The sequence below is a fragment of the Gavia stellata genome, chromosome Z (genome assembly GCF_030936135.1).
Source record: "Gavia stellata isolate bGavSte3 chromosome Z, bGavSte3.hap2, whole genome shotgun sequence".
NCBI classification, from domain to species: domain Eukaryota; kingdom Metazoa; phylum Chordata; class Aves; order Gaviiformes; family Gaviidae; genus Gavia; species Gavia stellata.
Genome location: NC_082637.1, coordinates 72,473,400 through 72,501,169, shown reverse-complemented (window position 1 = coordinate 72,501,169; position 27,770 = coordinate 72,473,400). Strand labels below are relative to the sequence as shown.

Here is a 27,770-nt window from a genome sequence, read left to right as displayed (position 1 = left end):
AAATCATCTTTATGCATTGTTCCGTGTTTCCTTTTTGGAAGCAGCTATAAGAACAGTGAATTTACTGGGTAAAAACTAAACACAGAGTACGTTACTGTAGGAAGAGATTCAGGGTTCTTGTACAGTGCATACAGCTTTCACAGTAAAAGGCATGGACTGGGGTAGAACGTGAAGCAGTGCTTAAAAAGTTGTTTTGCTTTTAATGCCACATAACACTGTTTAAAAGAACACTGCAAGTCTCACTGTCTCTACTGTTAGGTAGCTTAAATAATTTTTGGACTCTGAGTTAGGTTCCTGTTCAAGGTGGTTTGTTTTCTTCAGAGTTCAGGTTTCAGACACATAATTCTTCTACATACATACCTTACTACACTATCAAATGCATAAAATGAACTGAAAATATATTTGATCTTGGTTCCAGAAATATTGGCGATTAAGCTCCTTGAAGATAAATAGAATCAGCAAGTGCTTTAAAGTGTACAAGTTTAACAATGTTTCCTAACTGTGTTGGTAGTGATTTCTGTTTTTTTGAGAGAAGTCTGAGATCTAGGCTGGGGGGGGGGGATTTAAAATTTAAACACACTGATATGTGTCCGTCACATGGACTTTGTTCCAATTCTAGATCAGTTCTGACAGGAAATCTGCAGAATTAATAATAGTGTCTTGAGAGATTTCAGATGCTAATTCAGGAGACAGGACATCAGTGTAAATCTAATCACCATCTAAATTAAGCCTTCACCCATGTTACAGGGCACTGCCTTGTCCCCCCTGGGACTTGTTCAGTTAAGCAACACCTAGAAAGGTGTCCATTCTGCAACTTCAGCAACAGCAACTTGACAAACGTTCAGTGATGGAAGAAAACAGTGCTACCACTTCAATCCAGAAGGTGCCTCCTCCAGGAGGGCTCTGTGAAGCCCTACTGCTTTTCTTGGACTGTTGCAGAAGCATTCTCTATTAAAGATGGATTTAAAAGATGCAGTATCTTCCTTAGAGAAAAGTTACTGGACATTTTCTTTCAATTTTCTATACACCAAAAAGCCTAGAACATTAAAAATAATTTTTAAAAAGCTTTAAAAGTAGCTAAAGTAGTGCTTAAAGTGTCAGTATGCATAAGCCATGTTGTCTGCACGGAGGTACCGTCCAACCAGAAGTTACCAGTAAGAAAGAATATTCTGATTCACACAGAAATGCTTGAAGTTGTGGCCTGTCACCTAAAATTAGATGTTTGGTTAGTCATTCAACTTGATTTTATTTTTTTCAGACCAACTTCTTCATAGCAGCAAGGATTAAGATCTAGATGCTTAGGCACATGTTTGTCCATGCTTACAGTAAAACTTCTAGTGAAACATTTCATTAGATACCAGATTTTTTTTAGTGGCCATACTAGCCTTTTTTAATCTAGCCAGATGCTGATGAGGGGCCTAGCATATCAGACAGCATAAAGAACAAGATCTTTTTATACATAGAAATAGATCGTCCACTGTTTCAGCTTAGCACAGTAGGGTGATACATGCAATAAAACGTTGAGTTCAGCTGGACATTTCTTCAACATCAAAATTCTTCAAAGAAGGATTAATATTTTTCCATTTCTGAAAATCCATTTGTGTCCCAGTTTCAACACTCTCTACTACAAAGCTTTTGATTTTGATCACTGGTAGATTATCAAATGTCTTGTACTTCACTGTGATTCCCCAGTCATGCTGGCAATTAGTATTTTGGCAATACATCTTGCTTTTTTTCTCAAAACAATCAAACTGCACTGGTTTCTGGTGAGGCTTTGTTATATAACGCTCCTTGAATGCGTCTCCTAGGACAGTGTGATGAGAGTCCTGAAACAACACATGCCAGAAGCACTTAATAGTAGAAACACCATTCCTCATTTTTTCCTGACATTACCCTTACCCTCACAAATACCATTTCCTTGGTAGGGTGCTTCCTGTCATGCAGGAGGCTCATCTTCGAGCCCCCTTGGCTCACCGCTCTTTTTGCTCCATTCATTAAATAGCAGGTAAGAAAGGCCCAGGCTTGGGCTTATCAAAACCAAAATTACTATCACCAGTCACCAGGTTATACATATTTGACCTTAGGTAGCTTCTCTAAAAACCATGCTTGCAGTATTTGAGCCTTGTGCATACAACTAACAGAGTCATCCGGACAACAGACAACTTGAGAGACTCCTGCTTCCCACTTATTTTAACTATATGACCCCAGCTTTCCATGAGGGGTGATGCAGTTACTTTGGAGAGGTAGAAAAAGTAACCCTAACAAGGTAAAGGAGTTAGTTTTTGTTCATAACCTGTGTAATAAAAGATTTTAAAAAATTAACAACTTAATTTGAAAGTGTATGTACAATTTGAGCCGGAGTCTGAAAATGCTAGTTCCTCATGGAAATGCAACTTCCATTAAATATTTAGGCTGAACTATGACAGAACTCCATTTGTAGGGATTATTTAAAATACTGTGAGGGGTTATTTGCAGAGTACTAAGCAAAAACTGGTTTTGAAGAATTTTCTGAACTCTCAGATCTATTTGCACAGGTATAGGTGATAAGTCAGCAGCACAAAATGGATTAACAGTCACAGGAGTGTGTTAGATATCCTTTGTTATTTTTCAAAGAAACATAACTAGGTTTTCACAAGGCTGAGTTATTCCCAACTCCTTGCCTGTGGACCTTCCCTGTGCAGAGGAGTAGTGAACTCCATCTACGTTCCAAAACCAGCTGGTAAAACCAAAAAAAACCACTTTCTTGATGAAAAAGGGAAGTGCCTGAAGGCAAGCACTCTATAATGCTCAGCTGTGGCCTGAAGCCCCTTAACACATCACAGCTGTGCTTTTCAGAGCAGCACAAATAGAAGAAGCTTCAAAAGAACAAATTTCAGAACAAGAAAGGCTCAAAGTGTCCAGAAGAGGCTCTTTTTCATGATCACCACTTTCCATGTGTAGAGTATTGGCTTCTTGGGCCTACAGAGAAATTCAAGTTCAGAAAGTGTACAATAAAAATGTCCCCATGAGATAGATGATACATAGAAGCAATGTGAACTACCTAAAGAATGGAAAACAAAGTAATACTGAAGAATTAAAGGGCTCCTCTTGTAAAACCATGATTTGCCTTGCCTTTCGAAACAGAAAACTGGCCCATAAGCCAAGGAGCTGAACAGTGAGCTGATCTCAGTACTTTATACGGATAATTTTCAGTGAACAAAAATGGTGGGAGAAATCCCTCAACTGCAGGAAGACTTCCAATCATGTGCTAATTGGGAAAGTAAATACCCAGCAGTTAACACTAGTGGGTTATGTCATTGAAGATCACATGGTTTTACACAAAATTCATCAGTTTCTAACAGAAGGGGGTTCAGGAAAACTGAACTGATTCCTGTCATATCACATATTTGCACACCTTGGACATTATCAACTACCATCATAATACGCTACAGAAGTAGTTATGACTGGTCCTGTGGTTTACTGATTTACTCAGAATTTTTTTCTCCTTCAGTTCGTACAAAATAGCCTACTTTCCACACCGATAAACAACACTGTTAGTTCAATAATGCTGGCTTCCTGGTGTTCATGGATGTAGGTTTCCATACAGAGACATACCTTTATAACTCTGATGTCATATGTACTGCAGGCATATGCTTTGCATTTTCCACACAGAAGATTTTTTTCCCCTTCCACTACCTTAGGTCTTGTTTCTTTCTTCCTGAGATCTCGTAATACCTTTTCCTTCATTTGCAGGTCATGTATCTTTAAAATTAATAAATAAATAAAAATCAAGATCATTACAAAATTAAGAGAAGCCCCAATGTCTGTCTAAACATGACTCAGGATATGTAACATCTAGGAACCTATTACTTAAAAGCAAACAAACAAAACATGCCTTCTTCTAGCAACTCATACCAAAGAAAGAATGTGGTATATTTGTCAGGTTAAGAATGCAAGGTAAGAAAAAGACCACATGATAGACAGGATTTATGCTGTCTGTTCCTTCCCCCACTCCACCCCCTTATGGCCCCTTGGGATGCCATTAAGTCCTTGTGAAGACTTAAGTCATATGAGACTGCCTGCAGTAGAAGTAGTGCTGCTGCTCTGGGAAGCTCACGGTTTGGAAAGGCTCCAGAGACCACAGAAATTGCAGGCAGAGAAAAAGGCAGCAGCCACAGCCTGGAGCGGGGAACCTGCAGCTCATGCAGAAACAGAATTCTCTGAGAAGAAGCAGGAGCAGCCAAACCAAGCTTCCGAGGTAGGAGAAGAAACTTCACAAAGGCTAGATGGCCTTGGACATCCTTTGTTGCACAGGTCAGTCTCTGAAAGCTTGCCTAGAAACATGGGGTGACCTGCAAATCCACAGGGATATGGCAGAACTGTGTGCAAAGCCTTTTTATTGGTAGTGGCTGCCACTGGCTTATTCCACTCTGCACTGGAAAATTTGCTACCAAGGTCTAGGAAGATAGAAACATAGAATCATAGAATCATTTAGGTTGGAAAAGACCTTTAAGGTCATCAAGTCCAACTGCAAAGCTAACACTACTAAGTCCATCACTAAACCATGTCCCTAAGCGTCTCATCCACATGTCTTTTAAATACCGCCAGGGATGGTGACTCAACCACCTCCCTGCAAAGCCCATTCCATTGCCTGACAACCCTTCAGTGAAGAAATTTTCCTAATATCCAACCTAAACCTCTCCTAGCACAACTTGAGGCAGTTTCCTTTCTTCCTATCACTTGTTATTTGGGAGAAGAGACCGCCACCCACCTTGCTACAACCCCTTTCAGGTAGTTGTAGAGAGCGATGAGGTCTCCCCTCAGCCTCCTCTTCTCCAGACTGAACAACCCCAGCTCCCTCAGTCGCTCCTCATCAGACTTGTGCTCCAGACCCCTCACCAGCTTCGTCGCCCTTCTCTGGACACGCTCCAGCACCTCAATGGCCGCCTTGGAGTGAGGGGCCCAAAACTGAACACAGGATTCGAGGTGCGGCCTCACCAGAGCCGAGTACAGGGGCACGATCACCTCCCTGCTCCTGCTGGCCACACTGTTTCTGATACAGGCCAGGATGCCGTTGGCCTTCTTGGCCACCTGGGCACACTGCTGGCCCATCTTCAGCCGGCTGTCAACCAACACCCCCAGGTCCTTTTCTTCGGGGCAGCTTTCCAGCCACTCTTCCCCAAGCCTGTAGCGTTGCATGGGGTTGTTGTGACCCAAGTGCAGGACCCGGCACTTGGCCTTGTTGAACCTCATCCAACTGGCCTGGGCCCAGCGATCCAGCCTGTCCAGATCCCTCTGCAGAGCCTTCCTGCCCTCCAGCAGACCAAAACTCCCGCCCAACTTGGTGTCGTCTGCAAACCTTCTGAGGGAGCACTCAATCCCCTCATCTAGATATTGACAAAGATATTAAAGAGAACTGGCCCCAATACTGAGCCCTGGGGGACTCCACCTGTGACCGGCCTCCAGCTGGATTTCGCTCCATTCACCACAACCCTTTGTGCTCAGCCATCCAGCTAGGTTTTTACCCAGCAAAGCGTACACTTGTCCAAGCGATGAGCAACCAGTTTCTCCAGGAGAATGCTGTGGGAAACGCTGTCAAAGGCCTTACTAAAGTCCAGGTAAACAACACCCACAGCCTTTCCCTCATCCACTAGGCGGGTCACCTGGTCATAGAAGGAGATCAGGTTGGTCAAGCAGGACCTGCCTTTCATAAATCCATGCTGACTGGGCCTGATCACCTGGTTGTCCTGTACACACTGTGTGATGGCATTCTAGATGATCTGCTCTATAACCTTCCATGGTACTCAGGTCAGACTGACAGGCCTGTAGTTCCCCGGATCCTCCTTCCAGCCCTTCTTGTAGATGGGTGTCACATTTGCTAACCTCCAGACAACCAGGACTTCCCCGGTTAGCCAGGACTGCTGATAAATGATGGAAAGTGGCTTGGTGAGCACTTCCGCCAGCTCCCTTAGCACCCTTGGGTGGATCCCATCCAGCCCCATAGGCTTGTGTATGTCTTAGTAGCGTAGCAGGTCGCTAACCATTTCCGTTTGGATTATGGGGACTTCATTTTGCTCCCCATCCCTGTCTTTCAGCTCAGGGGAGTAAGTACCCCAAGAACAACTGGTCTTACCATTAAAGACTGAGACAAGGAAGGCATTAAGTACCTCAGCCTTTTTCTCATTCTTTGTCACTATGTTTTCCCCCCACATCCGGAAAGGATGGAGATTCTCCTTACCCCTCCTTTTGTTGCAAATGTATCTATAGAAACATTTTTTATTGTCTTTCACAGCAGTAGCCAGATTAAGTTCTAGCTGGGCTTTGGCCCTTCTAAATTTCTCCCTGGATAACCTCATGACATCTTTGTAGTCCTCCTGAGTTGTCTGCCCCTTCTTCCAAAGGTTATAAACTCTCCTTTTTTTCCCCAAGTTCCAGCCAAAGCTCTCTGTTCCGCCAGGCTGGTCTTCTCTTTCGGCACATGGGGACGGCCTGCTCCTGCACCTTTAAGATTTCCTTCTGGAAGAATGTCCAGCCTTCCTGGAGTCTTTTGCCCTTCAGGACTGCCTCCCAAGAGACTCTGTCAACCAGGCCCCTAAACAGGCCGAAGTCAGCCCTCCAGAAGTCCAAGGTGGCAGTTCTGCTGACCCCCCACCTTCTCCGAGAATCAAAATCTATCATTTCATGATTACTGTGCCCAAGACAGCCTCCAACTATCACATCACCCACAAGTCCTTCTCTGTTCACAAACAACAGGTCCAGCGGGGCACCTAGTTGGCTCCCTCACCATCTGTGTCAGGAAGTTACCCTCCACACATTCCAGGAACCTCCTAGACTCTTCCTGCTGTGTTGAATTTCCAGCAGACATCTGGTAAGTTGAAGTCCCCCACAAGAAGAAAAGCTAGTGATCATGAGACTTCTCCCCGCTGCTTATAGAATATTTCATGTGTCGCTTCATCCTGGTCTATAACAGACTCCCACCATGATATCTGCCTTGTTGGCCTTTCCCCCGATTCTTACTCATAAACAGTCAACCCTATCATCACCATCATCAAGCTCTAGACGGTCAAAACACTCCCTAAGATACAGGGCTACCCCACCGCCTCTCCTTCCTTACCTGTCCCTTCTGAAGAGTTTATAGCCGTACATTGCAGCACTCCAGATGTGTAAGTCATCCCACCATGTTTCCATGATTGCAACTATATCATAGTTTTCCAGCCACACAACGGCTTCCAGCTCCTCCTGTTTGTTGCCCATACTGCATGCATTGGTGTAGATGCACTTCAGCTGGGCTATTGATCCTGCCACCTTTTTATGGTAAGAAGCCCTAATTCCTATGTGACTTTCCACAGAAGTACAAACCTTTCTTGCAAATGTTGTTTCATCCCAATTCTGTAGCTTTTCAACAGCTTCATTCATCATTTCTTCCTTATAACGGTTGTGTTTCTCATTCTCAACCAGTTCTGCTTTACTTGTCACAAGGATGCACTTGCTGTTTCTTGCCCTTCCACGACCTGCACATCAACACATTTATCCTCTTTAGTTACTCTTAACAAGATGTGCAAAAGTGGCAGCTATGCCATAAAAGAGCATTAAAGACTTTCTGTGTGGCTGCTTTTGTTTCCCATGTTCAGATTCAGATAATGCTGATTCTGAACAGTGTTCTCGCAGCTCTTTCTTCTTTGATCACAAACCAGAACAAGATGCTCCCTTCCAAGTATCATTATGGATATCCCCCAGCCAGTGCTGTATTGCCTACTTCTGTGGCCTACCTCAGTTAAGCTCAGGCATGCTCGACACTTCAGTTATTGTACAGCGTCTTGCTGCCTTCTTGTGGAAAAAAAAGCTAGAGGAGAAAAGTTCATCTTAGTCTTACTTAATAGTTTTCTGCCCTGCTAATTGGTGTCTAGTGAAAAAAAAAAAATCTATCACAAAAATCCTGGGGAACTGGTACTGGCAATACAGTACTGGCAAGAAAAGTGACAACAAGAGCAAGTGTCATCTCTTCCACCTGTCTATGTCTACTGCCTGCCTGCTTTTGCTGCTGTGACACAGGCAAACTAAGAACTATAGGGATCTCATACCAGTTTAGAAGTATTTCAGTTAGAAAAAATGTTCACATTTGCTTTTGAGCTCCCATTCCCCCAAAATCATTATTTTATGTGGTTTAAAACTGACACAATCCATTTTCTTTGCATCTTTAGTGGCTTGTTAAGAATAAACACTATCCTTTCACCCTGGACCAATTATTTCGTTATAAGACAAAAATAAGAAAATCACAGGCCACAAACCCTAAAAGCAGAGGAATAAGTACAATGGAGATCACTTCCCATCAAATTATGAAGTTAACTACTCGGGTGATATGATAAAATATTGCAGATGCACCCTTGAAAGATGTAGGCAGTTTTATGACATTCAGGAACGTTAGAGAGAAACCAGTATTTAGTGTGGCTCTTCATTCCCCTCTACTGGCCGTATTGTAAAATCACCAAGATTCAAGACCGAAAGTCTTGACAGACTTCTTTAGACAAGCCAAGATAGAAACAGGTTGTTGATTTGGGTTTATTCGGGTTTTTTTGTCTTGAATGTTAGAGGTCTGCAAATGCGAAGGCCTCGGGTACCCATGAGTAGCTGGGTTGGGAATAAGCCACTGGGCAGGGGAAGGTCTTCAGAAGCCAAGGCAATACATGAAACTCCATTGCAGCAGTCCTTTGTAAATTGTCACAGTCAGAACGATTTGCACTATTTCTGGCTACAGCTCTTCTACCCATACTTCTACTTATACGAATAATTACCCACTTGAGGGATCAGTCTTGAACAGTTCAACAACCTTGTGCAGCATGGCTAATTTGCACAACAAAAGAGAAGTCACACAACATCAAGGACTCAGTTCTGTGAACAAATCTGTCTTGTCCAGTGCTGTCATTCATCTGACTTCACTCAGGGTCACAGAGGAACAATAACAAGACATGCACATATTACTTCAGTATTTCCAAGTGCCATTCAGTAGCCCTTTATGTCCATTTCTAGGCCAAAACCGGTCTCTAAAGTAATAGCTCTGAAATTCCATACCTCTGACTTGGATCATTTTGGTGACGTTACCGAAGTATTCATAGAGCACAACAAGGTTGCACTCAGAAACATCAATGCCTTCATCAGCAACAGATGTAGCTATTAGCAGCCTGCTGTCGTCCTTGGTTTTGAATGCATCCAATACACCCTTCTGCATTGGGAGGGTCATACCTAGAGTACCAAGAAACTGTGTCAGGAAAAAACACTGAAGAGTTCCTTGAGCAAGACACCTGCATTTGCTCTTACTTAAGTGATCAGAAATGAGCATGCCCTTTTGATCTAGAAAAGTACTTTAAGTTTGCTTATCCAGCTGGCTGCATGCTATATCCACTGAGCAGGAATTCCTGTTGATGTGCCACAAGAATTGTCATTCTGGGAAACACCATTTCAGGCACAACACCTAGCTGATCTTTATTAGAGAGACCCATACAGCTTAGTTATTTTAAGCCCAAGCTAACTCTTAAGCCATGCATAATTCATTTTGGCTGCAGCTTCCATTCTACCTTAAAATGTCTTTGTGCCACCAAACACAAAATAAGAGAGGGATCTGTAAAAGGAACAGGGAAATACCGCTAGAATTAATTAAAAGAAGCCATGACAGCAAACAGTTTCTGAACTACTTTTGAGCTAGCAAAAGAATCCTGCAGCAAAGGGTCACTGACAGTGTTACTGCTGCTTTAACCGAAGATTCTGGACAGAAAAAAGCAAGCATCACCTTAGGACTGGTTAAAGGTCTTCTAGATATGTAAGAAAGCATATTGCAAACTTGCATGACCTTCCTCTGTTTAAGAGCACAGAAGATGAACACAGGAAGAGTAGAACAATTTTAGCAGTGTAGCTACCATAGGTCTAGCCAACTGGTACTCCTCAGTGCAAACCTGCGTACCTGTTTTTTGATCTCTTCTTCCACGACCCATCAACACATCTGGCTTTATGGAGCTAAATAGAGGGTTTGCTTCTATCCACTTCTTCAAAGCCTGGAAAACAAATCAGGGAGTTAGATCCTTGTCCAGATGAAATGCTAGTTTGGGATAGATAGGTAGATCCTGCCCATGCTTGCCTAGACAATTAATACTTCTGAGAACCAAAAGCAGAATAGAAGGTGAAACTTGTGCGTCAGGAGGGAACATCTATTAATAGGTAAGAAAGCAAGGGTAACAGCCATGATGCCAGATCCAACCATGCCACAACTGATTTCCACTTTTCCCACCCCTGCAAGTCAAAGGCTGGCTAGAGAGCAAGCAGCCTTTCACTGCTAAAAAGTATGCCTTTTTCTCTTATAAACCAACAGATCACTGAATACAACACCTCCGGGATCCAAAGGAAATTAGCTGCTATTTACAAACTGCACTTTCTCACTGTACAGTGAAAGTAACACCTTCAAACTGCCCTTACATAAGAACAAAATTCAGCCGCGCTACAGTAGGTTTTTACAACTATAATAGAAAATTGCCAGCAGATGCTTGGTGTTGTTAGTTTGGACTTTAGCCCGCCTCTAATTTTTTTCTGGTTTGCAATTCATCCAGCATGTCTATACCCAAGGATAAAATGGGGCTTGGGACTCTCAGCTGATAAATCTGTTTACAGTAGCCAGTGACTATGATACCTTGCTGTAAATGTTTAAGAGCTACTGAAGATAATGATTAGCAGCACACTTACTTCAAGCATGAACTTTTTTTTTCTGGGAACAAGGTATTGGAAGGGAGAAAAAAGATCATCCAGCCTAGATCCTTGATCCTAGGCAAGGATGAAATAGACCAGTGCATCAGAAGGGTCCAGAGAACATACACCCTACAAAGTCTTTCCTTTTTCTTGATCAAGAACACATACTAGGGCACAGACCTCCTTTGGGCCCATAGGAATGCTCCAGGAAACCTACAAATATCTCCTGATGAGCCGTCAGTAATAGACCAGAGCTGCTAGTTTATAAAACTGCCACATTAAAGCCAAAAATCTTGTAACGCATCTTGTTAAAACTGACTTCAGACCTGAAGTAAAAATCTGATGGCTTAGAGATCAACTATGACATGTGGCAAGAAGAAGCGACGAGGGACTCCACCCCTGTACTGTAGCTTTTAGAAAAAGGAGAAAAATCCTCATCCTGCCTCAGAGCATCAGTGCTTAGGAAGATATAGAAAGATAAATATTTTCTTAGGAAGATCAGATACATGCATACTTTTCTATTTCCAGATCAAAATGCGAAGGGTAATAGATGAGGCATTATATTTTCCTGCTTCCCATTTTAGGAGCTTTAAAAAGAAACATCTTACAGCTACTAAGGCTCTTGTCTTAGCAAAGAGAAGAGTGCGAGTCTGTGGGTTATAGCGGTATGCTTCATCCAGGATGCAAGCAAGCTCTTCCAGCTTGGGATTCTCATTTGATTCATCTTTTGAAAGGGCAGTCAGTTCTGGTTCTCTCTCTGGAAGAAAACAGCAGTGTCTTGAACAATTTACCTTCTTTAATGCAGAAAACAGAATTCTCACCCAAACCTACTTTCAGATGCTACCCACATTCTCTTTAGCATCTGTTTTTATTTTCTATGCCATTCTTTCAGATGCAAGCAAAAAAGCTATTGATTAAATGCAGCAAAATCCCCAGAAAAAAAAAAATTCTGAAAACTGACAGGATAACCTCTGTGACGTACCATGCATCAAAAGACAGCATGAAACAAACTCAGTTCTTGCAAAGAGCAGTGCTATTTCTTCTTAGGAAACAACTGACACTAAGGCCAGACAGCCCAGTGATTTAAATTGCAGCCAACACTGCAACACACCAGATCACAGGCCGGTTTACAGCACACTGTGACTAAATCAGAAGTTAGAGAACAGTGCAACCTCTAAATTTTAATCAGAAGGGTACAAGGGCCACCTACTTCTTCCCAGAAGTTTGGGATTCATCCAAAAGCATTGGGCAGGAGGAGGCTGGGCAGTGCAATGAGCAGTGTATGTTGCCTTATCTAATGCTGCCAGCACTCATGATTGTAGACCATCTCCCTACTTGTGAGGCACAGCCTTAAGGACACCACTGCCTTATCTCAAGTCAGGCATGTAAGAACCTGCTATAGCATCTAGCCACAATTACTACTACTGCCTTAGCTCCTGCACTAGAAGCTTGAAGTCCCAGAAAGTAAGTTCCACCCTGCCTACCCTAACACTACATTTGTACCCTCACGGACACTAGATCTTCTGAAAAGTGCGAAGTTTCTGGAAAAACAGTTGCACTTACTCCGAAGAAAACACTTGGCTCTTCCTACCATAAGCCCTCTTCTCCCCTGCAACTGTCACAGGTACTGTGTGAAATACCTTGAAATTTGGCTGTCAGTTGCTTCTCTAACTCTGTGTATGGCCCATTTTTGACGTTTGTGAAAAATTCCGTTAGGTAGGCTAAAGCATCTTCAATGCGGGCGTCTTCACTGATGATGAGAGCATCGTTGAATTTCTGCTCAGAAAGAGACATACACATTTAAGCCTCATTTTCTGTGGGACAGGGGATGAATGCAAATTTTATTCAATTAGATTAAGCATTACAAACTTATGTTGTTCTTCCATTTGCATGACAACAGAAGCATTACAAAGTCTCCTCTGCACTATACTGTTCTTAGTGAGTATTTTAAGACAAAACTCTTACATGCTATGCTTTAGCCCGTGTCAAATAAAATGATTATGTTCAAAACCTGCTCCTAGGTGAACCAGAAGAACAGGATGGCTCCACCTCTGTATGGGAGGAAAGAGGATATATACTTACCCGCAGGTGTTCAGTGCAAATAAAAAGATCTCTACAAATGCTGCTCTCCTTCTCCTTATCTTCCAGTTGCAATAGTCTGCATTTCTTCTGAGTGGTAACTATCCATTGTTCATACTTCTGTGTTCCAAAATCATTCTTGTTGATTTGATAGATACTATCTATAAAGAAGGAGAAAACAAACATTTGTTCATCTTGACTAACAAATAACTGGAACAGTTAGCTAGAAGATAACACATTTTCCACTAATGTTAGGTCTAAAAAGCCTATGCAGAAGAACACTGCATGATACAATCACAGAATCACTGAGGCTGGAAGGCACCTGCAGAAGTCTTTAGTCCAACACGCTGCTCAAAGCAGGGTCACCTAGAGCCTGTCACTCAGGATCATGTCCAAATGGATTTTGAGTACTTCCAAGGACAAAGACTCTACAACTTCTCTGGGCAACCTGTTCCAGTGTTTCAGCACCCTCACAGCAAAGAAGTTATTCCTGTTGTTTAAGTATTTCTGTTTGTGCCCACTGCCTCTCATCCTGCCTCTAGGAACAATTTGAGAAGAATCTGGCTCTGTTTTCTTCACTCCCTGTGTTTCAAAGCGTACCCAGATGTTAGGCTAAAATTAACCCAGTACAATTCATCTGAGGATCTGTGTATATACACGCATCTGCAGAGTCTTTAGCAATAAAATTAGAGATCACTTATCCTATAAGAAGCCTACAGTATTCAAGACACTGCATGTGCATTGCTCCTTGACTTACCAGCTACTCAATAGTTAAGTACTCATTTGCTAAACGGTCCATGGTACTTAAAGGCATATTATCCAAGGGCCTGTTCTTGAGGCAGAACTAGTCAGTACCTGTTTGTCAGATACAGAATCACTACGGTTGGAAAAGACCTGTAAGATCATCAAGTCCAACCATCAACCCAACACCACCATGCCCACTAAACCACGTCCCACAATGCCACGTCCACATGTTCCTTGAACACCTCCAGGGAGGGTGACTCCACCAACTTCCCTGGGCAGCCTGTTCTAGTGTATGACAACCCTTTCAGTGAAGAATTTTTTCCTAACATCCAGTCTAAACCTCCCCTGATGCAACTTGAGGCAGTTTCCTCTTGTCCTGTCACTAGTCACTTGGGAGAAGAGACCAACACCCACCTCTCTGCAACCCCCTTTCAGGTAGTGGTAGAGAGCGATGAGGTCTCCCCTCAGCCTCCTCTTCTCCAGACTGAACAACCCCAGCTCCCTCAGCTGCTCCTCATCAGACTTGTGCTCCAGACCCCTCACCAGCTTCGTCGCCCTTCTCTGGACACGCTCCAGCACCTCAATGGCCTTCTTGGAGTGAGGGGCCCAAAACTGAACACAGTATTCGAGGTACGGCCTCACCAGAGCCGAGTACAGGGGCACGATCACCTCCCTACTCCTGCTGGCCACACCATTTCTGATACAGGCCAGGATGCCGTTGGCCTTCTTGGCCACCTGAGCACACTGCTGGCTCATCTTCAGCCGGCTGTTGACCAACACCCCCAGGTCCTTTTCTGCAGGGCAGCTTTCCAGCCACTCTTCCCCAAGCCTGTAGCGTTGCATGGGGTTGTTGTGACCCAAGTGCAGGACCCGGCACTTGGCCTTGTTGAACCTCATCCAATTGGCCTCAGCCCATCCATCCAGCCTGTCCAGATCCCTCTGCAGAGCCTTCCTACCCTCAAGCAGATCAACACTCCCACCCAACTTGGTGTCATCTGCAAAATTGCTGAGGGAGCACTCAATCCCCTCATCCAGATCATCAATAAATATATTAAACAAGACCGGCCCCAAAACTGAGCCCTGGGGGACTCCGCTTGTGACCGGCTGCCAACTGGATTTCACTCCATTCACCACAACTCTCTGGGCTCGGCCGTCCAGCCAGTTTTTTACCCAGTAAAGAGTATACCTGTCTAAGCCATGAGTCGCCAGCTTCTCCAGGAGAATACTGTGGGAGACAGTGTCAAAAGGCTTTACTGGAGTCCAGGTAGACAACATCCACAGCCTTTCCCTCACCCACTAGGCGGGTCACCTGGTCATAGAAGGAGATCAGTTTGGTCAAGCAGGACCTGTCCTTCATGAACCCGTGCTGGCTGGGCCTGATCCCTTGGTTGTCCTGCATGTGTTCTGTGAGCACCCTCAAGATGAACCTCTCCATAATCTTCCCCGGCACCGAGGTCAGGCTGACAGACCTGTAGTTCCCTGGATCCTCCTTCTGGCCCTTCTTGTAGATGGGCATCACGTTGGCAAGCCTCCAGTCGTCCGGGACCTCCCCTGTTAACCAGGACTGTTGATAAATGATGGAGAGCGGCTTGGCAAGCTCCTCCGCCAGCTCCCTCAGTACTCTTGGGTGGATGCCATCAGGCCCCATAGACCTGTGAGTGTCCAGGTGGCATAGCAGGTCATTAACTGCTTCATCCTGGGTCACGGGGAGTTTATTTTGCTCTCCATCCTTGTCTTCCAGCTCAGGGAGCTGAATACCCTGAGGATACCTGGTCTGGCTATCAAAGACTGAGGCAAAGAAGACATTAAGTACCTCAGCCTTTTCCTCATCCTTGGTGACGATGTTCCCCGCCGCATCCAGTAAAGGATGGAGATTCTCCTTGGCTCTCTTTTTGTTGTTAATGTATTTATGGAAGCATTTTTTGTCATCCCTTATGACCATGGCCAGGTTGAGCTCTAGCTGGACTTTTGCCACTCTAATTCCCTCTCTGCATGACCTAACGAGATCCTTGTACTGTTCTTCAGTTGCCTGCCCCTTCTTCCAAAGGTGATAAACTCTTCTTTTTTTCCCCGAGTCCCAGCAAAAGCTCCCTGTTCAGCCAGGCCGGTCGTCTTCCCTGCCGGCTCTTCTTATGGCACATTTCCTTCTTGAAGAAGGTCCAGCCTTCCTGGACCCCTTTGCCCTTCAGGACCGCCTCCCAAGGGATCCTCTCAACCACTGTCCTGAACAGGCCAAAGTCTGCCCTCTGGAAGTCCATGGTAGCAGTTTTGCTCTGTCTGAGTGCTTCACAAACTTCAGTAATCAGAGGGTCCACAGAAGGGAAGCCAATGGCATTCATGCACGAGGAACTGTGATGCAGAAATAAGCTTCAGAAGTTTTTGTTAATTTAGTGTGCAGTGTAAAATTCCCACTGTATTTGTTCTTTGTTGGGGTTTCTTGGGTTTTGGGTTGGGTTGGTTTTTTTGGTTGGGTGTTTTTTTGTTCTTGTTTTGGTGTGTTTTTAAAATTCTCTCTTCCTGCCCCCAAATATAGTTCACTCTCCAGTACCTGGAAAGTGGGGGGAAGAAAAAAAAAATCTAGAAAGTATAGAACTGAGGTCAACAGGCTTAAGGCACCCTAGTCAGTCTGCAAAAGCCAGTCTAAGCACAGACAAAATCCTCTCACTCAGAGCTGGGTAGACCAAGGCTGATCCTGAGCATAGCCATCCATGGGTCTCTGCTTTGTACCCCCTGTAGCTCTCAAATTTGTTGGTAAGAGCCACTTACTAGACACCACTTAGGAACCCCGCAAAACAGAGAAGATTAATTGATTTCTGCAGGGCTGCAGAATTAGGTCTCATGACAATGAGACCCATTCTGTCTTCTCACAGCCATGCATCTACCTCTCTGCAAACCTTCACACCACTGCAGCTCCTGAGGCTGTAACCCTACAGACAAGTGTTTTCTTTCTTAGCCAGCCATATCCTCTCTCTGGTGGTGTTCGTGTTCCACAGATCCTCCTCTGTAAAATTACCTTAATGCTTTTCAATAAGAAATAATGGACATCTGGTAAAGAGTAGAAATAGGGGTACCCAGAGGTATAGAGGACAAAATGCTGACCATAAAAGGTGGCCAGGGCACCCCTAGAAATAGCTCTGAGCGCAACTCAGAAAGGCCATAGAAAATATGAGAAGTGTCAGAGCAGCAAGAGTGAAAGTAAACTTTCGCTGAAAGGAAGAAATTGTGTCATTCAGAGTAACACCAAAACTGAGACCCTTCTTGTTTTCCTTAGCTAAGACAGATTTAGGTACGAAGCATTTGGAGAAATGCTTAAATAAGAACATACAGATATCTCTCATCAATGAAATCCAGCTCATTGCATTTTGAAAGCAAGCCCTTTGGTAGTTTTGTTTCAGATTCTTTGAACTTTCTAGAAGATTTCACAGTGTCAAAAGCACACCACCCTTAGCTGCAGGAAACACAGTTTGAAATCCAAGCAAAAATTTTTATGGTTATCCAACTAATCACGTGTAACAGGAAAATAGTTGATTCTTCTACCTGTAATCTCTTATTTAGGAAATACTGGCTAAAGGCAAGTAAAAAGGAAGGAAGAGAAAGGAAGCAGAAAAAGAGTGACTGTTCTAGCAGCCATGAGGGTTCACACTGATGTAGTCAAAGACTGAGTCCCAGTTACAGGCATATTACAGTATCTTACCCACTGCGTAAATCTTCCTCATCAACGCCTCTGTCTCAGACATCAGACCTGAGATAATGTCTGCAAAGTGATTCTGAACTCGCATTTTAACCCATCTGACATCTAGAGACAAGAAATGGAAGTCAGTGTCCTGAATAAGTAAAACATTTCCCTGGGCAACACAGAACAAATTCTTGCCTAGAAGAATGCTACATATGGTGCTCTATGCAATCATAATTATGTTTATTGTTAATAACAGTCCCCAGTCTTCACTGGCAGAACTGCACTGGCTTTTCTGCCTCACTAAATAAAAACCAGAGATTGTGGAGCTCAGCAAAGAGAAAATTTGCGCAAATGGGCACTGCCTTACTGCAGGGCAACAGTCAAGTGCATGCTTAAACTCCTTTCAAGCCAGCAGGAAGCAAAGCTCCAGGTTAGTTTTAAGCTTTTAACTTCACCTGACCAAAGGAGAATTGGATAACTGCCTTAATTATGGTGCTTTGCATCTCGCAGCAAAATAAAAAGGAAGCGTGCTTACGTGTTTCTGGCTTGTTTCCGAATCTCTGCAGATCCTGTTTGTTCTCTCTGACAGTGGATATGGCCTGTATGTCAAGGTAGGAGCAGAGGGTACAGATGTGCTCTATCGTTTCATTGACGCTCTTGGCAGTACCAACTCCAACAGAAGCAGTTAAACCTACAATCTGAGCACACACATGAATAGCAGTGGTTGCTCCTTTGTCACAAACGAAAAAAACCCAGGAGACATTGTTGCCAATCACCACGTTGTCACCGTCTTCAAAAACAAGGAAACAAAACAGGCAGCTGAAGTAAACATGAGTGCAAGGACTAAATCTTGAGAGCCAAACCTCATCCCCACTCATGCCCCCTCCAAGGCACTCAAGCTTTGAGTATTCAACCTGAAAATAAACTATTGGCCCACTTAAATCCACAACCAGCTGTATTTGCCAGTGCTCATCATACACAGAAAGAGCAAATCCACCTCCAGAACCATCCTCCACATTCATTCAGAGGAGATCTCTTTTAAGCTGGACCAAAACCTCCTGGCAGTGGTGGCAGTGGCACCATTTTATTGTTGCAGAAGACAGCAACAGAGAGGTGACAAGGAGGTTACTAAGTTCTGGGGCACATGCTTTCCTCCTAGCCCAGCAATCCTGTTTGCTCTCAAGTACTCCAGTCTCCGTCATGTTTGATCAGTCTTTCTTGGCAGCTGGAGGAAAGATATAACACGGGAAAACAGCCTGGAGGTGTCTGAAAGGAGGGAAAAAGTGTTCAAGATGCTACCATTTCAATTTGCAGCCATTGTTAAATGGGAATTTGACCTGGATTAACACAAAAGGCAAGACTTCAGGCTTTGCTGACTGCACTGCAAAATACTTCTCTCTAATGATTCCACCACTGACGGGCTGGACCTTACCTGAGGCAGCTGGTTTGCAGAGGAGTCAAATTTTTGTTCCAGGTATCTGGTCATCAATACATTGTAAGGGTGGTTGCCCGTAGTGTTGTGGCACTCATCAAATATCATCAGAGTGAAGATGGAGAGGGAGCTAAGAATCCCTTCCTCCATGCTATTCACAAGAATCTGGGGTGTCAGCACAATGATGTCGCTGTCCTGTATAACCTTTTCTACGGAGACATTTGCAACTGTTTCACCACTAATTCCTTGAACAGAGTATCTAGGAAGAAGAGGCAAAAGATAAGGTATGAAAAAGGATGTGTTGCAGGGCAAAAAAAAAAAGCTAGAACGATGGACTTCTCAGCAAGCCTGAAGGGTAGTGACTAAGTTCAAAATGACAGATTGTTGGGGCGGGCAGTTTGACCCAGAGAAGCTGAGGTAAAAAACTGCTGAGGGTAAACAACTGGATTTTCAACTCCCATTAACTAAGACATATTAGATTTGAGGGGTGGTGATTTTGTACATTTAAGCTGCATCTGTCAGTTCACATCTATCTGGAGATCCCACCCTTCATCCCTTTTCTGTATACCTCTGGCAGCACGGGACTGTTTTCTGTCCAGCAGCCTCATTTTCCCATAACTATAAGGATTCATATGTGGATGTTGAGTAATCATTTCCCTCAAAATCAGAAGCTATAGGTTGTTGATACTCCCCTAAGCAATTTTCAGTCCCATCTGAGAGGTGGACCACCATTTTCTGACTAGAGGTTGAAAAACCAAAGAAGTTTGGGTCCTTCCATTTAGAAAAGAAAGAGAGACTCTGCCATTTGAGAATGGCAATGCTGCTGCCTGGAATTGCCTCGTCTTTGGAAGCAGGGCTGCAAGGAGTCTCGAGACAGAACACACTTCACCCTCTTCCAGAGGCAAGCACAGGTATACTTTGGCCCTTTCCACAAATGCTGCACAGCCAGTGCTTAAACTCTCCAAAAGCAGACTTCAGACTCTCCAAACAAAGTCTACCATGGTAACTTGCCATTCTTACCACTATGCATCATCCTTATGTTAATGCCAAACACTCTTGTCACCAGTGAACCCCTAGCCACAGCTGACCTAGAGAGCAGTTTATTTTCTGTGGAGGAAGCCACCAGGTAGAATTACACTTACCCACTTCTTTCAAAATGCTGCTTGAATACAGTTTTCTGTTGTTCGTACACTGGCACTTTAGTTGCCAGAAAGACAACTTTTGCCTTTCGTCCTGCAGGCGTGTTTTGGAAATGGTGTTCACAAATCAAAAGTGCCACAAAAGTTTTTCCAGATCCTTTAAACAAAGAACGAGAAAGGTAAAGCACTAGTATGAAAGGGAGTATTTGTAAGCAGGAGCCTGTCTCATGTGGATGCCCTGTAGCAACGGGGAGGTGACAAGGGTGCTGTAACTCTTCCAGACTCTCTGGGGACGGATTTGAACACATGCTTGCTGCTTACTCAGGTGGGTAATCATCCCTTTCTCTCTTGCAGTCTCAGTCTGTAAAGACCACGTGGCAGTCACTGGGAAGGAAAACCCATTTGCCGTTTTATTTGAGTTCTTTGAAATCACTGAGTCTATTTCTGCTCTTAGACTGTACTCCCACATCATATCAGACTATGGTACAGGCACCAGGCACTTTCAGCTTCCACCCTTCCCCAAGTAGCCTTGCTCCTCTCACATTTCTTTTCTTTCAGCACTCAGGTTCACGGTGCAGGCCACCCAGAGCCCTTCTGCGTCCCTGCCTCTGCTACCCCACTTGCCTCTCCAGGGCCCAGGGGAGAATCAGGCTAGCAATGTGGAAAACACAGGTGGAGAGAAAGAGCTGATTGATCTCTCTTTTGCTGCTGAACATCAATCTTCTTAATTCAGTCCTGAGCAAAAGTTCCCTGTGTTGTTTTGATGTTGTAGGCATTGCAGTACAGAAGACAGGGGAGTCTCACGGCAACTCATCCTATTTTTCCTTCAACTTGCAAGATCTTAAAGATCTGCAGTGATCAGTGAGTGATTTTAACTCAAAAATCCACACCGGGGAGAGAGAAGCAGAGGTCAGAACACGGAAATCTGAATAAAAGCACGGAAGTGCCAAGAGACACGTCTGTCTTGCTCAGTCTTTGTGCTGCCCTTGGTCATTAATTTCAGGTTAGATCTGTATCTACTCCTGCAAGGAAGACTGCTTTTAAATGAACAGCTGGAAAAGTCTGACCCAACCTTTACCCTTCCCTATCCTTCACAGCCCTCTCCACCAACAGAATTTTTCTGAGAGACATGTGTTTTCTTACCTGTGGGGGCACATATCAATGTGTTTTTCCCATTGACAGCAGGCTGCGCAAGTTCAGTCTGGTAGCTCCGAGCTTTCTTTGGTTCATAAACAGGTGAAGACTGATAGATCCCTTCTACAAGACAACCATGTTTTTGTGAAGAGTGTTGCAATAGAAACACACAAAACATAGTGTGCCCCATACAGTTGCTATCTAAAATGACAGAGGTAGAGTCCTCACTGCCTACACAGAGCATTCTCTGACAGACAAGCTGTTTAACAGGACATACGCACCAGACAAGAATTTTGTGTAGGTTTGATGGCACACTTTTGTTACCACTCGACTGTGCTTCCTAAAATGACCTAATTTCAAGGTCTTGGCTGACAACTCAGCTGGTCTTTTTCAACTCAGAAGGAAAACACAAGGGCTTATTTTCCCCCAAATATATGGGCAGTATTCCTTTTAGCCTTCTGCTCTACGGACTTCTGAAGTTAATACTCTCGTAAATTATGGTCTTGTCAGAGGGTTTGCACTTGCAGAACAGGAACTAGAAACCACTGGTGGAGCAAAATTTGCCATATGAGACATGACAGCCACTGCACAGATCCTCTGCAGCCATATTCAGGTCTCTCAACTGGCTAATATCAGGTCACATATGAATTAGTTATATCAGAGAAGAGATGCATCAACAACCGTCTGGTGTTTGGAGACCTTTTTGACAATGTGCTGGCAGCACAACTTCACACTAGAAATGTGGTAAAAGAGGGCAACCCCTAACATGTGCAATGCCCAGCATGAGATTCTTTAAACATTAAAACAGAAAACAGCTAAATCAAGTCAGAGATTAGTACTAGATCCTCAGTATCTTCCTTTGTGGCACACCACATGTGGATCCTTCAGGAGTCTAAGGAAATGGAGAATTCCAGCCTCAAAGTGTTTTAAGTTGCTAAATCTTACCTGAAGCTGAACAAGGATTTTCACTGAGATTATTATCACATTCTGCTTCTTCAGAAAATGTCATCATGGTTTCGAAGCTGTTGTCAAAGGCATCTGACATTTCACCATCAACATCTTTGTCATTACCTGTACAATCACAAAAAAATGCACGTTATTGATCCTTTTGATTTTAAAATGTTGTATTTGCTGGCATGGCAAGGTGAAGGAGTTGGTTGCTAGCATGGAAAGACCACATAAAATGACGCTGCATCCAGGCTCCCTTTCAAGTAAGATGGATAGCACAACATGTAGACATGGCACTTCGGGACATGGTTTAGTGGGCGTGGTGGTGTTGGGTTGATGGTTGGACGTCGTGATCTTACAGGTCTTTTCCAACCTTAATGATTCTGTGATTCTGTGAGAGTCTTGGGTTTAGAAGACCAACATACTCAACACACATTTATCTATCCCTTAAAAATCAAGGTAGATAACAGATTGGGAGGAAAGTTATATCCTCTGTGTTTAGTGACAAGATTACAAATTTAACAGGGACATTAACCACAAGCATGAAAAATACTTAGGAGTTCACAGAAGCTTTGCAAATTCAAGACTTTGTTCTCCCTTTCCCCCCACCTTTTGGAAGGACCTAGAAACTGTAAGACCATCTCCACCCTTTATCTTACATGATAATGAAGAGAAGTTCCAAAGATGCTTGCTAAAATTTTCTTTGGCCCCAAAATTATTACCTTCTCAAAGAACTGTCACTGGGCTTTGCATTAAGAATCTCATTGCCAACAGAACACATGATCACAAAGAGCTGCTTTGGAGAGGGCAAAAGAGCGCATTTGCACCCTAATCCAGCTCCAGAAAGCACACGGTATCTGAGATTAACTGCTACTAGCAACTCTTCTTAACTGCTAGCATTAAAATGCTTCCAATATGGATGTTGCTTCAGTAGGCTAACTTTGGCTTTATTAAGTTGGATGTTAGCAGAAGCCACCCCAAAAGACAGTGATATCTTTAACTTACAAAATATAACTTTTAACCAAATAATATGTATAACTATCAGCTACATTAAAAAATATATACGCAAATAAGTATTATTCTTATATATTTTTATATAATTATTTATAAATTTATTAACTACATAGATAAATTTATATATATAATAATTAAATTTCCAAATAAGAAATTGCACACATTTGACTACAGCAATAAAAACACTTCAAAATAAGAAATACTGTTTAAGAAGCCACTTAAAAGTAGCTTGTCGCAGCTGCTAATTAAAAACAATTCAAACAATCACTTACGCTGTGGGACAAAGCGAATGTAGATGTAAGGAAATCCAGCTTATCTAAAATCAATTGTCTATCTTAATTATTTTGTAGTGAAATACTGTATTCCGCTCTAAATTATCCCATGCTGCAGGGTACTTACATAGGTATTTTTCAAGTAGAGAAAGGTAAATTCAATGGCAAAAGCAAAATCTTACTATGGGAAATTCTGCATTTTTAAAAAAAATTAACGTAGTGATTTGGTAAATACTGCTTATCAATTTCTCAAAGAAAAAAAGTGTATGATCTGCTTTGTGGATCACAGAAGCATATCACTTTCTCGAATATCAAATTACTAATCGTATTTAGCAGGAAACATCGCATCTATCACAACTCAAGCAACCACAAAGATGGCAAAAGGTGAATTACAGTAGAAGGGAGTGAAGAAGATAAACATTTTGTTAGTTTTGTACCTTCAGAGCTTGTATGCTGTCCAATTCTGTTTACCAAAAAGAGACATCATTCATAACTGTATGGGAGGAAAAATACTCAAAAAATAATTTCTGGTGGTTTGTAGGGTAGTACCTATATTTTATTTTATATCAAAAACATTTTAATTTTTAAAAAGTTTCTATTTTTAAACAACAATGAGCAATGCAGTCTGCTGGGATGCTTTCAAATTCACCTTACTCTCCTTAAAAAAAAAACTACTGTCTGGTACAAGAATAGGAAAAGAGCATCATAAAAACGGTTCGCAGTTTACCTTTTCTCACATCCCACAGTTCACTTGCATTGTAATATCCTGTGTTATCTAGTGCCAGCTGAAGGCTTTTGGGCCAGTTTTCCTTATCCGATCGACAGAGACATTCAATGAGTTTAGTTATCCCAGCTGCTTTGCTTCTGTGTTCACTGATCTGCACACACAACAAACAGAAGTTGCTGTAGCTTCTGAGTGATCAAACCCACTGTTCTTTGACTGATATTTTGATTTGTTTTGTTTGATGTTCAGTTGAAAATTGCATTTCCTTCTCACAGAATAAAAGGTTTCCAATAAAAGTCAGTCATTTACCTACTACTGCTGCAATTCTGCCAACCTAGATGTACACTAAACTTAGCTGGACTACATCAACAGGTAGGCTATTTGCTTAAATATTCACAAGGTCTGAAACATCACAGAGCTATTCTGTGAATTTTCATCCGTATCTGCCATAAACCTCTAAGGCCAAACTGATTAAAAAACATTCCAGAATAGGAAAATGCAAAAATACAAAATTTATGGCAGGCCTGATGTTTGGTCAGGTGCAATAGCTTTCCAAATGTTATGTATCTCCATAAAGAAATACTGTTTTAAAAATAAAATGGCTGCAGACAATCCTTCTCAGGAGTCACAAGGAGCGAGAACACCTAACAGACTCCTTCACACAGCATCAATAACTTATTATTAACCAGTTGTAAATGATGAGTGATTGGTAGTATCACTTGTTATCAGTCATCCATAACAACACTAAGCTGGAACTGCATAACAGCACAGCAGCTTCACATCTGAAGGCAATGAAAATGTTGTCGACTTCTGTCAGACAGCATTTGGCTAATGGCTTCAGAACAGAAGTTTCGTTTCACCCTATGACCATCCCTTTGGATGCTGACAAAACTCAAAGAGCCACACAGAGTTTTTAGGGTTTGCCACAGTTAAGGTAATAGACTATGTCAAATCCCACGACAAGCAGGAATCAATTTAGGCAACATCTAAATGCTGCTTTGCCTACTTCCATCTGTGTTTTTAGGAGTGTTAATGCAGCGTGAACACTCCAGAAAGGAGTCTATTTCAAAGGCATAGCAAGGCACCCATTTCACTGTAATGTGGCACCTTCCAGAGCCCCTGAGGTCTCTTCATGGGAGCCTGGACTCCGCAAAGACATACAGCTGAGCACTGCCAATGCCAAAGCCACCCCATCCTGCTTCTGTGCCTGCAACCCTTTCACACACCACCTTATCCATCGAGCCGGGGGCGGTGAAGAACAAGACGTGCAGGTGTCACAGACAGTGCTGCTGTGGGAAGCTGCAGCCACACAGCAAAGCCTCCTCTAAGCAGAAGAAAGTAAAGTCCCTCCCCAGGACACTGTGGCTGGCCATCCTACTCACTCAGCAGCCTGATGGATGGGCACCAATTCATCCCACAAGTGAGGCAGCCAGCACTTCTCCGCAGCAAAACTAGGCAAATAGCAGGATTTTACCATTAACTGTACCTGCAGGATCTCATCGCATTCCCTTTCTATCAGGCATGTGTTTATGTAGGGCATGAGTACTACTGGATCAATTTCTAGCATTGTTGCTTCTATCCGCTTCAACAGCTGTCTGTGCAACTCCAGTTTTTCCAGTTTGCTGAAGTCCCAGTTTTCAATTGCTTCTGCCAGTCCAGTGTAACCTTCCAGAAAGAGACAAATTTTTACTATGAATTCAATATCCAACTAGAATAGGTAGGAACAAGCTGAAAAAAAAACTTTCTAAGCCACACCACAGAAATTAAAATTATTTTGGCCTGTAACTGACAAAAATCTTGGTGAACCACAAACAATTTTTATCAATTAAGTGACTGCTTTCTTTTACAGCACTTGTGTCTATAATGCGAAAAACCCTATGCTAAAAGAGTGGTAGTAACACTTGCAAAGAGAAAAAAGAGCTACACGATGTCACATATCACATCGCGCAAGCAACCGTAACAACCCCCTTCCTCTGATCCATACAATCCTTGGATCCCTGCAGGCCATGATACTCTTCCACAGGAATTCCCAGAGCACAGGACACTACTCAGAATCACAAACACCTGTGGTCCCCTTTTCTTTTATTTACCAGCCCTTTACCTTTTAGTCCTGCCCTTGGCTCCACCCTCCTTCAAAAATCCTTACCATATTCAACTCAGTCCCTGACTGAACGCAACCCAGACACCTGCAGCCTAGACAGTCAGCAAACAGCTGAAAATACTGTCCTGGAACAGACAGTGGCAGGGAATCATACTTAGAGGACTTGTGTGATTTGCTGTGTAGGCTCCAGAGATGGAAGAAGCAGGTCAGGGTCCCAGAGGAATGGTGGGCAGACAGAAGGAATTTGCCTAACGTTTTATTTTCTTGCGGAGTAGCAGGAGAGAAGTGTGGATACTTACCACCACAATGTCTTTAATGTAATTATCACCTATCTCTGCATCTGCCAAATACAAGAGTAATGCTAAATTCTAGTCTAAGGCCCAATTAATAAGTACTTGGGATAGTGCTTGGAGTCAGCAGGTTAACTTTTTCAGTTTTCTGCTGAAGGTACACCAGACTGAACACTATCAACACGTTCAAAGAAGATGTTTTGGTAATTCAGAAACTAGGACTATCACAGGCAGCTAAAAAGTTTCTCTGGACCTAGTATTTTCTTTAAGGGGAGAGTGGGCTACATCAAAGTGCTAAGAAATTTTGTAGTAGTTGCTCACTGAGATACTGTAACTATACATAGTTAATAGTGAGTAAATGAAAATGAAAGTGGTTTATGGCTTGAGATTTTGGGGTTTGAGATATCTAACAAATCACCAACAAGAATCTATGATAGAACCTACATGTATGGAGGAAAGCTGGCAAATTCTGGTAATTTTACACCTTCACAATCTCTTCTGTCACGTTTTGGAAAGGAAATTGCATTAGGATCTCACATATCAAGCAGTCATAGCTACTAAGGAACAACCATCTCATTTATAAACTACTAATGGTTACTTCCTTCTTGAAACATAACACTTTTAAGACCTCCGAGTATTTTTTTTAAAAGTCAGTTTCTAATTTAAGACTGTGTCCTTGAATGAAGTTATCCCACGCTACCAGTTAACCCCCACACGCGTCCTGAAACCCATTTAGCTTTCTCTTTCAGAGGATTTAGCTTCCTTTATTTGGTGAGAACAATGGCTGCCTTGTTTCTTCTCCAAACGCTCCGAGAGAGACAATTGTCCTGTCAATGAAGCTTTATTCTGCATCCCTTCATCTTTCATTGACTTTCTCCATCATCAGAATTGTTCCAGCTGCCTCTCAGATGGGCGTTTCCCCACGCCTTCGATGAATTTTATTTCCATCCACTCCCAACCTACTTTTTCCTGCCGCATCTCACCTGACGGGACAAGACACGACCGCAGAAGCCCAAGGACAACGCAGCGATGCTTCACGTCCCGCCTGCGCGGGGCTGGTCGGCCCTGGCAGGGAAAGGGGGAAGCGGAGGGGACCACGCTTGCGAGTGGGAACGCACCTGCTGCGAAGAGGGCGTCCAGGAATCCCCGCAGCCAGCCCTCCGCCTCCAGCTGCAGGATGGCATCCAGGAACAGCGCGGCGGCCGCCGTCACCCCCTTCTCCTCCTCCTTCCGGACTCTCTCCTTCACCTCTAGCAAAAACCCGAAGCAGGCAAAGAGTGAGGGGGGTAGCGGGGGGCAGAAGTGGCGGCGGGGAGACGAGAGCTCCCCACCCGCGCCGGCAGCGGGAGGGGCGCGGGCGCCGGGCAGCGCCCGGGGAAGCGAACCGCTGCCGGCCCTCACCGTCGGACAGCCAGTCCGTCATGTTGCCCAGGATGTACACAGGGTTCAGGCTCTTCTCGATGTACCGCCTGTAGCACTGCAGGCTTCTCTTCTCCTCCGCGGTCAT

At 43.5% G+C, this 27,770-nt stretch overlaps 1 protein-coding gene across 1 annotated transcript; it reads right to left on the bottom strand.

The window, feature by feature from the left end:
* Positions 1 to 1,060: 1,060 nt before the first annotated feature.
* RIGI (RNA sensor RIG-I) lies at positions 1,061 to 27,770 on the bottom strand. Its single transcript, XM_059833288.1, has 18 exons — positions 27,665 to 27,770; positions 27,382 to 27,513; positions 25,359 to 25,537; positions 23,876 to 24,026; positions 21,860 to 21,985; positions 20,924 to 21,037; positions 19,784 to 19,937; positions 18,642 to 18,900; positions 17,745 to 17,907; positions 17,228 to 17,329; positions 12,793 to 12,950; positions 12,351 to 12,486; positions 11,319 to 11,467; positions 9,935 to 10,025; positions 9,049 to 9,219; positions 7,339 to 7,490; positions 3,595 to 3,741; positions 1,061 to 1,826 (listed from the first exon to the last, which is right to left on the bottom strand). The coding sequence occupies exons 1-18, from the start codon at positions 27,768 to 27,770 to the stop codon at positions 1,527 to 1,529; spliced, it is 2,790 nt and encodes a 929-aa protein (XP_059689271.1). The 3' UTR covers positions 1,061 to 1,526.